Source organism: Artemia franciscana, chromosome 17 (genome assembly GCF_032884065.1).
Source record: "Artemia franciscana chromosome 17, ASM3288406v1, whole genome shotgun sequence".
Classification (NCBI taxonomy): domain Eukaryota; kingdom Metazoa; phylum Arthropoda; class Branchiopoda; order Anostraca; family Artemiidae; genus Artemia; species Artemia franciscana.
In genome coordinates, this window is record NC_088879.1 from 24390785 (window position 1) to 24405810 (window position 15026).

General features: G+C 36.1%; 1 protein-coding gene across 2 annotated transcripts in view; it reads left to right on the forward strand.

Moving 5' to 3' along the window:
* LOC136038044 (homeobox protein orthopedia-like) overlaps nt 1–15026 on the forward strand; it is a 94544-nt gene that overhangs the window by 33450 nt on the left and 46068 nt on the right. The window contains exon 1 of one of the 2 annotated variants that reach the window (XM_065720993.1): nt 8141–8248. The exons of the other annotated variant lie outside the window; for it this stretch is intronic. Within the exon in view, the coding sequence (XP_065577065.1) occupies nt 8209–8248 (40 nt within the window). The 5' untranslated portion in view covers nt 8141–8208. Of the gene's footprint in view, nt 1–8140; nt 8249–15026 lie in introns of those variants that run through there. 2 annotated transcript variants of the gene reach the window in all.

A 15026-nucleotide genomic window follows, 5' to 3' on the forward strand; every position in this document is an offset into this window, starting at 1 on the left:
ACAATGAAGCAAAGAATGCATTTTGGAACATTCTATACTCCAAAATACAGGTAGAATGTATGGGGTAGAATATTCTGTAGTATGTATTTTCACATTTTGTTGATTGTAAATCCTTTTGTATGTTATTTTTTTGGGGGGAGGGGTAGTTATCATAGCATGTTAAGATAATAAATAAGGAAAATAATTTGGAATTACTGGCAACTGTTAAAGAGTTGACCTATGATAGAAATTAAACAAAAAAACTAGCTTTTTAAATGAAAGTAAGGAGCGACATTAAAACTTAAAACGAACAGAAATTACTCCGTAGAAATTACTCCGCACATAAATAATTAAAACGAAATTTGCAAATTATTTTTTTGGCTAAATGGCTTTTTCATAGTTTTAATCGGAAGATTTTGAGAAAAAAGGAGCGAGGGAGGAGGCCTAGCTGCCCTCCAATCTTTTGATTACTTAAAAAGGCACTAACTTTAAATTTTTTACGAACGTTTTCATAAGTAAAAAATATACATAACTTACGAATTAACTTACATAGCGAACTTCTGTATTCGTATGTTTTTATTCCGTATATGAGGGGCTCGCCCCTCGTCGATACCTCGCACTTTACACTAAAGCTTAAATTTGTCCCAATTCCTTAAGAATGGCCCCTGAATCAAAAAGGCCGTAGAATAAGTAGTTGTAATTACTAAAAATACTTTAGCGCAAAGAGCGAGGCATTACGAGGAGGTAAACCCCTCATATGCGTTATAATGTCTGTTCGTTTTCAATTTTAATGCTGCTCGTCACTTTCAGTAAAAAAAACTTTTCATATTTATTTTTTCATTGTTTTTTAAATAATGCCAAAAAATCCTGCGCCCCCTCCATTGAAAGTATCTTCCCCCATGAGAAGCTACTCTATGGAAAGATCCTCCCACGTAACCCCTCCCCTCAACTCTCCCTCCCCCCAACCAAATGGCTAAATGGCTTTCTCATAGTTTTGATCGAATGAATTTGAGAAAAAAAGCAGTGGGTGAGGAAGCCTAGATGCCCTCCGATTTTTTGGTTACTTAAAAAGGCAACTAGAACTTTTAATTTTTTACGAATATTTTTATTAGTAAAAGATATACGTAACTTATAAATTAGCTTACGTAACGAACTTCCGTATTCTTATTTTTTATTACATATATGAGGGGGTGCTCGCTCTTTACAATAAAGCTTAAATTTTGTCCCAATTCATTAACAATGACCCCTGAATCCCAAAAGCCGTAGAATAAATGGTTGAAATTATTAAAAATACTTTAGCGTAAAGAGTGAGGTATTAGGAGGAGGTGAGCCCCTCATATGCGTAATAATTTCTGTTCGTTTTAAGTTTTAATGCTGCTCCTTACTTTCAGTTGAAAAAACTTTTTCATATCTATTTTTTCATTGTTTTTTTTTAATAATGCTAGAAAATCCTGCGCTCCCTTCATGGAAATTCTCTTCCCCCATGACTAATTCCTCGATGGAAAGTTCCCCCAACATACTCCCCTCTTCTCAACCCCCCTCCCAACCAAAAAAAAATCCCCCTGAAACATCTCTACAGTTCCCAGTAACCATTACTATATGTAAACACAGGTCAAAGTTTGTAACTTGCAGTCCCTCCCAAGGGGACTGCGGGGGAGTAAGTTGTCCCAAAAGACATAGTTATTAGGTTTTTCAACTATGGTGAATAAAATGGCTATCTCAGAAATTTTATCCGGTGACTGTGACTTTGGGAAAAATGAGCGTGGGAGGGGGCCTCAGTGCCCTCCAATTTGTTCTGTCACTTAAAAAGGGCACTAGAACTTTTAATTTCCGTTAGAATGGACCCTTTCGCGACATTCTAGTACTGCTGAGTCGATACGATCACCCCTGGTAAAAAAACAACAAATAAACACGCATCCGTGATTTGTCTTCTGGCAAAAAATGTGAAATTCCACATTTTTGTAAATAGGGGCTTGAAACTTCTACAATAGGGTTCTCTTATACGCTGAATCTAATGGTGTGCTTTTTGTTAAGATCGTATGACTTTTAGGGGGGTGTTTCCCCTATTTTCTAAAATAAGGCAAATTTTCTCAGGCCCGTAACTTTTGATGGATATAACTGATCTTGATGAAATTTATATATTAAAAATCAGCATTAAAATGCGATTCTTTTGATGTAGCTATTGGCATTAAAATTCCATTTTTTAGAGTTTCGGTTACTATTGAGCCGGGTCGCTCCTTACTACAGTTCGTTACCACGAACTGTTTGATAACCAGAGATAACAGGTTGGAACTAACATTTTTGTAAATAGGGGCTTGAAACTTCAACAGTAGGGTTTTCTGATACTCTGAATCTATTGGTGTGATTTTCGTTACGGATCTATGACTTTTAGGGGCTGTTTACCCCTATTTTCTAAAATAAGGCACATTTTCTCAGGCTCGTAACTTTTGATGGGTAACACTAAACTTGATGAAACTTATATATCTAAAATTAGTATTAAAATTCGATTCTTTTGATGTAGCTATTGGCATTAAAATTCCATTTTTTAGAGTTTCGGTTACTATTGAGCCGGGTCGCTCCTTACTACAGTTCGTTACCACGAATTGTTTGATGACCAGAGATAACAGGTTGGAACTAAGAATAAGAGTAATTAATTTTAATATACATGGCCAGGTACTGACTAGAGGCGTCACTAGCCAATATGTTTGAGGGGGGAATAACAGATTTTACAGATAGGCTGGTCACCGACTGATGAATGAATCTACTGTTATTTACTTCTGAAAAAAATGATAAATAAACTCGCATCCTTTGATCTTTCTTCTACAAAAACAATTAACAATTTCAGAGATATAAGCTTAATACTACAGCTGGTTTCTTTAATATTCTAAATATAATGGTGTGATTTTCATTACAATCATTTCCCATTTTTGGTTTGTTTCCCCGATTTTATCGCAAATTTTTCTGGCTTGTAGTGTTTGATACTTAATATCAAACTTGACGAAGTTGAATATTTGGAATCAACATAAAACACTATTTTTTTTCATTTATTAACTGTTAATAAAATTTATTTTTTAGAGTTTTAGTTACTATTTGCCTGAGCCCCTCCTTAATTATAGTTCATTACCACAAACTGTTCAATTCTACTCCTTATATTCTATATGTATTTAAGAGTTTAGGTAAAATTTCCATCATCTCTCCTTTTCTTCTTTTTCATTTGTCTTAATGTCCCTTTGACTCTCTAATTCTGCATCCTAGGAGAAATTTCCAGGGGAAAATGGTAGAAATTTTCAAGAAGGGGATACACCGGAATCCAACTCATACAAGATAAATGATTAACATGAACATTTATCTAAATACTTGATTTAACTATGTTGATTCACTTGATTTCTTATGGAAATATATTTCATTATATGTAATCACACATCAGCTATTAGGAAGTAGGGGCACTGTGTCATTGTATGGGTAGGGTGGGGATTGCCAAATGCCTATAACAGCCCATTTCAATGTACAAATGATCTAACTCTCCAAGAGCCTTCAGATTAATATAAAAAAGGGCAAAGGGGAATTAGTCTCTCATTTTCCTTCATTAAGACTAAACCGTAAAGGTCGTTTTGGGTGATACGTTCCTTCTTATTGTAGAGAAATACATCTGATATTTATTTTAAACCTTCATTCAACTAAACTGATTTGGTTTATACTTCATAAAATTATATACGGGATGCATAGGTGTGCGCATCAGCTATTATGTAAAGATGGGAGGAAGTCTTTTTATAAGGGAGATAAGATAAAGTTTGTTTTCTAAAGGCTATTACAAGCTTTAGGTATTAAATACTAACACTTTATGACCAACAGCTATCACAGGCTGAAAGAAAAAAAAAGAACACCGAATTTATATTCCAAGTCAAACACTGAAAGGTCTAAAGGCAAACTTGCCAGCCATGACAAAAACAAAAAAAAATCTTAAGAAAAAGAAAAACAAACGGAACTACGGCCAGTAGAAGAAAAAGAAAAACTAAAATGACACGGGTATTACGCCTTTACATAACCAGCCGTCTTCAACACTTAAAACAAAGAAGAATTCAAAATAACCTAAAAGAAAATAAAAACTAAAACCAAGAAAAAAATATACAGTTGTTGCTGCTGTGATTGAGCACCACAGAAGATCTATAGAGTTGCTTTAATGAAGTCAACTTGGTTTCGTTGCTTCGGTGGATTCATTGAAGCAACTCTATTTAGCTTCTGTGGTGCTCAATTATACTAGCAACAAACAATTGTATATATTGTTTTTTGGTTTTAGATTTTATTTTGGTTTAGGTTAGTTTGATTCTTCTTTGTTTAAAACGTTGCGCTTTGTTTTATACAAACGAAATATCAAACAGTTCATGGTAACGAACTGTAGTAAGGAGCGACCCGGCTCAATAGTAAACGAAACTCTAAAAAATGGAATTTTGATGCTAATAGATGCATCAAAAGAATCAGATTTTTATGCTGATTTTAAACATACAAGTTTTATCAACTTTAATCTTTGTCACCAAAGGTTACGAGCCTGAGAAAATTTGCCTTATTTTGGAAAATAGGGGGAAACACCCTTTAAAGGTCATAGAATCGTAACGAAAATCACACCATCGCATTCAACGTATCAGAGAACCCTACAGCGAAGATTTGAAGCTCCTATCTACAAAAATGTGGAATTTCGTATTTTTTGCCAGAAGACAGATCATGGGGGCGTGTTTATTTGTTTTTTTTTCCCAGGGGTCATCGTATCGACCAAGTGGTCCTAGAATGTCGCAAGAGGGCTCATTCTAACGGAATTGAAAAGATCTAGTGCCCTTTTTAAGTAACAAAAAAATTCGAGGGCACCTAGGCCCCCTCCCACGCTCATTTATTTTACAAAGTCAACGGATCAAAATTTTGAGATAGTCATTTTGCTTCACATAGTCGAATACCATAATAACTATGTCTTTGGGGATGACTTACTCCCCCGCAGTCCCCGGGGGAGGGGCTACAAGTTACAAACTTTGACCAGTGTTTACATACAGTAATGATTATTGGGAAGTGTACAGACGTTTTCAGGGGGATTTTTTTGGTTTAGGGGGGGGTTGAGAATTTTTCTTAAGGAATTGGGACCGAATTTAATCTTAGTGTAAAGAGTGAGGTATTAACGAGGGGACAAACCTCCTCATATACATAATAAAAATATAAGAACATAGAAGTTCGTTACGTAAGTTAGTTCTTAAGTTACGCATATTTTTACTAATAAAAATGTTCGTTAAAAATTAAAAGTTCTAGTTGCCTTTTTAAGCAACCGAAAAATTGGTGGGCAACTAGGCCTCCTCCTCCACCCCTTTTTTCCAAAATCGTCTGATCGAAACTAAGAGAAAGTTATTCAGCCAAAAAAGAATTAATATGCAAATTTCATTTTAATAATTTATCTGCGGAGAGCCAAAATCAAACATGCATAAATTCAAAAACGTTCAGAAATTAAAAAAAAAAAACTAGTTTTTTTAACTGAAAGTAAGAAGCGACATTAAAACTTAAAACGAACAGTAATTACTACGTGTATGAAAGGGGCTGTTCCCTTCTCAACGCCCCGCTCTTTACGCTAAAGTTTGTACTGTGTAATAAAGTAGAATTGAGAGAAAGATTCAAACTTTAGCGTAAAGAGCGGGGCGTTGAGAAGGGAACAGCCCCTTTCATACACGTAGTAATTTCTGTTCGTTTTAAATTTTAATGTCGCTCCTTACGTTCAGTTAAAAAAAAAACTAGTTTTTTTTTTATTTAATCATGTTCAGGACAGATATCAAAATTATTGAGGCACTCCAGAATAAAGGAGATAAAACTGTTTTGGAACCTCTCAGTAACAGCATGGATCGAACAGCAAGTTGGGATTGCTAAGGAGGCTAAGTGGGGGAGTTAGGGTCTAATGTGGTTGAAAAAATTGGAGGAAATGTCCTCAGTACAGGTATTAAAAAACAGATTTAGCAAAACACAAAGAGATTTTTTTTACTGCCCAAACTAGAGCTTTTACTGCCCAAATAACTCTCATTGAGCCTTCAGATACATGTAAAATGAATTTTGTGTAATAGATGGGTAGAAATTTATATTTAGTCCCTTTTGATTCCAAGAATTTTTGTTAGTGTAACCCTTTATTATTGGTACAAGAGATGTGCCCCTCTCATTTCGACGTTTTTTTCTGTGCTGTGTAAAACATTACGTTTACATGTGTTGCGGTTAAGAGGTGAACAAAGTGACGTGGGGAGCATTCCATAGACTATGGTATAGTTGATCAGGAAAATAAACAACTGCTTATACATGGATGAAGTCTTTTCTTTCATTAATTAAGAAGTTGCAATAAACTACTACTACTAATAACTCACTGCAGCACCAGGCCGCCTGAGGCCAACACAGCTACGCACGCTCCTCCTCCAACCTAATCTATTTAAATCCTCCCTCTTTACACCCTCCCAGGAAGTTCCCATTTCCTTTAAATCTTTATTTATGACATCCTCCCAACCAAGACAAGGACGACCTGTTTTCCGTGTAGCCTCAGACGGGCTGTAAGTACATACACAGTTGTAATAAACGTACATACAAACACAAAAATAAAAGTCTGAACATCTAGTAAGTATGATTTAATCAATCACTTACGGAAGAATTAGCCCAAACTGCTAAAACAGAGGACCATGCTGACATCAATGTCTCAATTATTATGTAATATTGAGGTGGCTGCTTTTTTTATACTAATATACTAATTTATGTTGTGATTTTATACTAATTAATACTAATTTATGTTGTGACACTAAAAGGTTGATCCAATGTGTCCCCTACCAGGCACTCGTGTAGTAATGTGTTGGTGGGGTGAAGGGTCAAATTCCATTTAAACGACGAGAGATATTAATTAGGCAAAAAATAGAGACAAATACCGAAAAATTGAACAAATCTTATGTCTTGGGGAATAGGGGCAAGAAGCCTCTGAGTATTCGTATATGGATGCGTCATACCACTAGACTACGAAAAAGTAATATTAAAACACATAAACGGTGTCTTTTGTTTTTCCAGGAAATTTTGACCCTACATTTACAGTGAATAAAAGATCAGGAATTTGAAAATGTGTACAATATACAAGGCTGGCAGATCCAGAGGGTGGGGGACCCTGGGCTACCCAAGGATTTTCTGCCACCCTCATTCCTCGCTCTTCTTTTTTCACCCTTATTTTAAAATAAATTCGTCAATTTGATCAATTATTGGCGCCCTTTTCAAATCACCCCACCCCCAGATTTTTCTATCGATCCGCCGCTGGCCATATCTAGAATTTTGGATCAGGGGAGGGGTGTTTTTGTCTGTGTGTGGGACAGGGGGCTAAAAAAATAACGCTGAAAAAACACAGCTAAAAGTTGTTCATGTAATTGTTTTTTTACTTTTATATAAGTCGGGCAAAAGATTGAGGAGGTGGGTCAAACACAGAATTTTCACTGCTATGCTCTGAATCTTACGTTTTCCTGATACTGTGCATCTGGAGTATTTTCTCCAATAGAGGCTAAAGCCCACAAAAAGTCTGTTTTAGGCTTCAAACTAGCAATAAATACCCCGGTCCCTACTGATCAGTCCTCAGGCACTATGTTTTGATACCCCTTTACCCTCAGTTTTTATTGCAATTGTTTGTTACTCAACATTCCTGGGGATATTTTCTGATGAAGATAACAAAAAGTCTTGCGTATTCATATTTGCCGGTGTCTTGTTTTGGCTATCACAAACACCTTTCGAAATTTGTTTTTCTATAAGTCGTAGTAATATCATCTAATCCTACTAATAGAATACTATTTAACCGTGAAATGGTATCTGCCTAATCTAAATCAACCTGAAAAACATTTGAGCTACTGCAATATAATAGCTAAAATCCCATTGGTTCCTTTTTTAACCAATCATAAATCCTTAAATTATTTCTGTGTGTTTAAGCGATATTTTATTCTTTAAAAATAATAACAAAAAAATAGATCATACTTCATATTTAAAGTTGCTAGTTAAAACTAATACGCTGATTTCAAACAATTGCGTATTTAATTGCAGATACAAGCAAGGCCTTCTTCTATTGGTTGGAATATTGTAATCTAATTTCATTGGTCTGCTGTTTAGTTCCATTCGTGATGCTATAGACATTGTGTTTTAGGCAGTTTAGTTCATTCTATTCTTGTTAGGAATTGATTATACTCCCATTAGTTTTTATTAGTAATGTTAAGATCTAACGGAACACTAAGTGGTAATACGATTGGTAAGTGCATCAAATTGGTTTCATTATGTTTAATAACGTGAATGGTTAAATAGAAGTGACTAGTATTATAAAGCCAATTCAAATCTGAGAGGTAGGCACACTGAATGTAAGACTGTTGTGCTTATATGACTGTTTGGGGCTGCATCAGTGGCGAATCCAGGGGGGGGGCATCCCCCCCCCACACCAAACGTAGTGGTGGATTTGGGGATAATATCATGTTGCCATATTAAATATCATATTTTTTCGTAGAGATTGAACAAGTTTTCATAATTTTATGGTGGGGTAGTTTTTACAACTTATATTTTTTGTATCAACATTTTACACCATTTTAATTCCAACAGACTTATTAGAACTTTAAACTTCAGCAAATTTTAGGTTAAATTTACTACCACTTCCACAACCTACCTACGGAGTAGGCCTATAATCGTTGATGTGCCTTTTAAATTGCTGGTATTTCTTTGTTTGCAAGTTTATTGGAGTAAAATATTTTGTACTCCCCTTTCCCCGCTAACAAAATCCTGGACCCGCTAACAACATGGACTGCATTAAAGGTATACCAATAGATAAGGGGGCTCTATGACGAGGCAGGGGAGACGAGTCAATTGAACAAGAACTCATGGAGAGGACCCCTTCTGTCAACGTGATTTTCTAGAAAAAAGGATGTATTGATGTTCTTTTTTTTAATCCAAAAATAAACTTTTATCATTCAGCGATAATTTGCCTTTGTAACTATTCTATTCTCTGCCAATGATCAGTATTACTATTATGTAAAAACAAAGATTCGATAGATCGAGCTCAAATTTGATACATCGAAACAAGGGGTTTAAATTCAGAACTCTAAACAAAGGCATAGGACCAATTAATCTGTTGTGGAAGACAAGGGCGGATCTAGAGCAAAATCTTGGGAGGGGGAATTGTGACAAGGGCGCCAATAATTAACCAAATTGATAAGTCTATTTTAAAAAAGAGTAAAAACAGAAAAAAAACACGGAATGAGTACGCCTGGAAAAATCTTGGGGGACGGGTCCCCTCAGCCCCCTGGATTACAAAATAACAGTAATTGTCGGTTATATAATACACACTCGAGAAGTAAGTTTGGTTAATGAGAATGAAATAAAACAAAATACCATGAAAATATAATAGTTTTTAAACAAATTTGGGCTATATACTTGCATATTGGGGGGGGGATAAAACATAGCGTATATTAATTACGTAACCTAACCAAAATACCAACTGAATACTTAAATAAAATATACTTACAATTTATTTTCCAACTAAGCCAAAGCTAATTGTCTTGTATAAAGAAGATGCATGACCAGTTTCTTGTCTTATGTTTCGCTATCATTTGCGATCGAAATTCTCAAGTGTGTATTATATAACCGACAATTCCAAAAACTTCAAAAATCATATCAAAATTTGTTTATATATATATGGTTTTGTTGCGTTTTTACAAGTGGGTTTTTGGGAGGGGGTTTATTACCTTGCCCCCTCCTCTGGATACAGCCTTAATGTCGGGAGAAAGTTCCTTTTTAAAACAGTGCCAACTTATTGTTTGGCTTTAGCTTTAGCATTGATAACTCTTGATACCCGGGGTGAATCTCCCGCATTTTATTCTAGGGGGACAAGAGGGATCCATATCTAGATAGTCAAGGGGCATGTGATATATAAAATTTTTCTCTCCACATTATTGGGGGAGGGGGCAGAAAATGCAAAAAAAAATGTCACGTATTTGATCAAACCCGATAAAAAAATACTCGAAATATAAGGTTTAGGAACTTTTATGCATGGTTTTATCAAACAGTTCGTGGTAACGAACTGTTGTAAGGAGCGACCCGGCTCAATAGTAACCAAAACTCTAAAAAAATGGAATTTTGATACCAATACCTACATCAAAGAATCGTATTTTAATGCTTATTTTAAATATATAAGTTTCATCAAGTTTAGTCTTACCCATCAAAAGTTACGAGCCTGAGAAAATTTGTGTTATTTTAGAAAATAGGGGGAAACGCCCCCTAGAAGTTATAGAATCTTGACGAAAATCACACCATCAGATTCAACGTATCAGAGAACCCTACTGTAGAAGTTTCAAGCTCCTATCTACAAAAATGTGGAATTTTGTATTTTTAGCCAGAAGGCAGATCACGGATGCGTGTTTATTTGTTGTTTTGTTTTGTTTTTTTGGTTTTTTTCCCAGGGGTGATCGTATCGACCCAGTTGCCCTAGAATGTTGCAAGAGGGCTCATTCTAACGGAAATGAAAAGTTCTAGTGCCCTTTTTAAGTGACCAAAAAAATTGGAGGGCACCTAGGCCCCCTCCCACGCTAATTATTTTACCAAAGTCAACGGATCAAAATTCTGAGATAGCCATTTTATTCAGCGTAGTCGAAAAACCTTATAACTATGTCTTTGGGGACGACTTACTCCCCCACAGTCCCCGTGGGAGGGGCAACAAGTCACAAACTTTGACCAGTGCTTACATATAGTAATGGTTATTGGGAAGTGTACAGGCGTTTTCAGGAGGATTTTTTTGGTTGGGGGAGGGGTTGAAAAGAGGGGGATATGCTGGGGGAACTTTCCATCGATAATTTGTCATGGGGGAAGAAAATCTCCACGAAGGGAGCGCAGGATTTACTAGCATTATTAAAAAAAAAACAATGAAAAATAAATATGAAAAAGTTCTTTCAGTTGGAAGTAAGGAGCAGCATTAAAACTTAAAACAAACAGAAATTATTACCCATTTGAGGGGCTCACCTTCTCCTAATACCTCGCTCTTTACGCTAAAGTATTTTTAGTAATTTCAACTATTTATTCTACGGCTTTTGTGATTCTGGGGTCATTCTTAATGAGTTGGGACAAAATTTAAGCTTTAGTGTAAAGAGCGAGGATCTGACAAGGGGGAGAACCCCCCCATATATGTAATAAAAATATGAGAATACAAAAGTTCTTTACGTAAGCTAATTTATAAGTTACGTAAATCTTTTACTAATAAAAATATTCGTAAAAAATTAAAAATTCTAGTTGCCTTTTTAATTAACCAAAAAATCGGAGGGCAACTAGGCTTCCTCCCCCGCTCTTTTTTCTCAAAATCATTCGATCAAAATTATGAGAAAGCCATTTAGCCAAAAAAAAACACAAATTTTGCTTTAATTATTCCTCTGCGGAGAGCCAAAATCAAAACATGCATTGATTCAAAAACGTTTAGAAATTAAATAAAAAAACAAGTTTTTTAACTGAAAGTAAGGACCGACATTAAAACTTAAGACGACCAGAAATTACTTCGTATATGAAAGAGGCTGCTTCCTCATCAACGCCCCGCTCTTCACGCTAAATTTTTTTACTGTTTTAAAAAGAAGAATTGAGAGAAAGAGTCAAACTTTAGCGTACAGAGCGGGGCGTTGATGAGGAAGCAGCCTCTTTCATATACGAAGTAATTTCTGGTCGTTTTAAGTTTTAATGTCGCTCCTTACTTTCAGTTAAAAAAACTTGTTTTTTTTATTTAATCTCTTAAAGGTTCTGCTTTGACACTATAAAAAAAAAAAAAAAAATCAAAGATCAATTTGGATTTTCATCTAACTGTGACCGCGTGAATCTGGACTTTGTTTTGCTCCTTTACCAGTTATTTAAGGAAAATTCTGAGTACAGGTTTAAAGGTCTGTTCGCATCGATATTTCAATAGCACTGAGCTAGTGCTCAGATTCTAGCAATCACAATGTCTACTTTACGAATGATCTGAGTGCCAGTGGCGACGTTAGATGAGCAACCTATGTGAATGCACTGGGCCCCGCGCCATCAAGGGCTCCGATATTTCAATAGCACTAAGCTAGTGCTCAGATTCTTGCAATCACAATGTGTTAGGCATGTGCAACCTATGTGAATGCACTGGGCCCCGCACCACCAAGGGCTCCAATATTTCAATAGCACTGAGCTAGTGCTCAGATTCTAGCAATCACAATGTCTACTTTACGAATGATCTGAGTGGCAGTGGCGACGTTAGGCATGTGCAACCTATGTGTATGCACTGGGCCCCGCGCCACCAAGGGCTCCGATATTTCAATAGCACTGAGCTAGTGCTCAGATTCTAGCAATCACAATGTCTACTTTACGAATGATCTGAGTGGCAGTGGCGACGTTAGGCATGTGCAACCTATGTGAATGCACTGGGCCCCGCGCCACCAAGGGCTCCGATATTTCAATAGCACTGAGCTAATGCTCAAATTCTAGCAATCACAATGTCTACTTTACGAATGATCTGAGTGGCAGTGGCGACGTTAGGCATGTGCAACCTATGTGTATGCACTGGGCTCCGCGCCACCAAGGGTTCCGATATTTCAATAGCACTGAGCTAGTGCTCAGATTCTAGCAATCACAATGTCTACTTTACGAATGATCTGAGTGGCAGTGGCAATGCACTGGGCCCCGTGCCACCAAGGGCTCCGGTATTTAAATAGCACAGAGCTAATGCTAGGATTCTAGCAATCACAATGTCTACTTTACGAATGATCTGAGTGGCAAAGGCGACGTTAGGCATGTGCAACCTATGTGTATGCACTGGGCCCCGCGCCACCAAGGGCTCCGCATTTGAGTGTAGGCATGATTTAAAAATGCAAGGCCGCGCGAATGTTCAGCCATCTTTGTGTATCATTGAAATACCGTCAAGAATTATCTTCCATGCTGCACGACGAAAATACACCCTGAAATTAAATTTTAAACCACAAAAATACATACACAATGAGATTTAATTCAATGAATGACATAAATACGATTCCACCGTTTGTAGTAATGCTCACTGGGGCCCGGCAAATTGGTATTGCACACGATCCCAAAAGGTGCTGACTGGCTGGATCTGACTAATTCAAATCATGAATTTTTACTGTAGAATAATTTCTTAGCCCACACAACCTTTCATTTTGAAATTTTAATGAAATTGTGTTTAAAGCCGGGTAAATTTGTTTAATAAAGTAGTTAAAAAAAATTGTAAATAGAAAATAATAATAAAAGTCTGAATATTTCGGCTTCGCGTCTGGAAGCCTTTATCAACGGAGAAAAGCGAAAGAAAATAGTTTAAACATAACATAAGGAAAATCACAAAAAATCATATAAAAGCTAAAAATTAAGCAATGGAAAAACTTGCATTTAAACAAAATTCATCATGATAAAGCACCAAAGCACAAACAATGAAGGAACAAGGTAAGATGTTTGCTCTACGGATGGTTTTGTTTGTCCAAATTGTCTTCTGATGAAGGATTCTAGCAGAATGAAACATCTTTTTTATAAAAAAGTTTTATGTGTCGTGCCCTAGCTTAAAACCAACATTTTAAGGAACTAGGGCAAGGTGAGGTTTTTGAACAGAAAGATTATTATTTTATATTGAAAAAGCATTTTTAGTTTTCATTGCTTATCAAAAAGCTTTCCCTTTTTAATATACTGTAATTACAATTGTTCCTCACCGTTGGCTTTTTATCACAGCCAAAGATTCTTCATAAGGCATTAACTAAATATTCCATAATGTTCAAGTAATTTCTTTAGTAAATAAATGAACTTCGATGCTGGCTCTAACTAGCATTGCAATTTACTTGAATCTTACCATGAATGGGTTAGGAACTACTGAATTCTCAATTTTTCCGGAATAGCATTTTTACTATAGAATTTGGGGTGAAAGAAAAAGCGTATTATTGTTCACATGGATGGAAATTCTCCCCAACCCTTCCCAAAATTCATTCTATATTTTTTTTTTATTCGAAGGCTCAATGAGAATTTGGATGTTTGGGCATTAGAATGCACTCTTTGAGGCGTCTACCCTCTCCCACCTAAATGTGTGCTTGTACATCACCGTATGTAATTTTATGAGCTATGAAGCAAATCCGTTTAGTTAAATCAAACTAAAGACATGTTAGAAACATTTTTCTTCAATAAGAAGAGATATATCACCCCAGAGTACCTTTATCCGGGCTCAGTCTAAATGAAAGGATGCTAACTTCTACCCCCCCCCCCCATTACCTGTTCTATTTACCTGAAGTATCATGAAGAGTTTAATATTATGAGGATTGAAATGAGCTCTTTTAGGCATCTGCCCCCCCTCCCGGCTACACAATGATCCGTCGCCTAACCTTCGTAAAAGCTGATGCGTAACTGTATATCATTAAACAGAATTTCATGAAAAATCAAGTGAATCAAATGAGGAAAACTAAGCATTAAGATACATCCCTATATCAACCTTATATCTTGCATTGATAATGTGATTTTTGAGGCACGAATGCTCCACTATACGAAATTGCTTCCTCTGCAACTAGAAAATTCAATGCATGGTTTTTGAATCTTTTAAAACGATTGCCCATCTCAGAATTTTCGAATCGGTAGCAGCTTGGTCCTTTGTGGGGTAAAATCGTAGCTTAGTACCAAAAATGGCAGAAAATGCCAATTTCCAGTGGTTCAATCTTTTTGTTCAATGAATAAGGGCTCTTGAACTTTCTATTTGCGTTCAAATGTGCATCCCCCTGGGGAAAAAAGAACATCAAATAAACACTCATCCGTGATCTTTTTTCTAGAAAAAAAGAAGCAAAATTTCACACTTTGTAGGTAGGAGCTTGAAAAATCTACAGGAAAATCTACACTGATATGCTGAATCTAGTAGTGTCATCAAACAATCCGTGGTAACAAACTGTAGTAAGGAGCGACCCGGCTCAATAGTAACCGAAACTCTAAAAACGGAATTTTTATAACAATAGTTACATCAAAAGAATTACATTTTAATGCTGATTTTAAATATATAAGTTTCATTA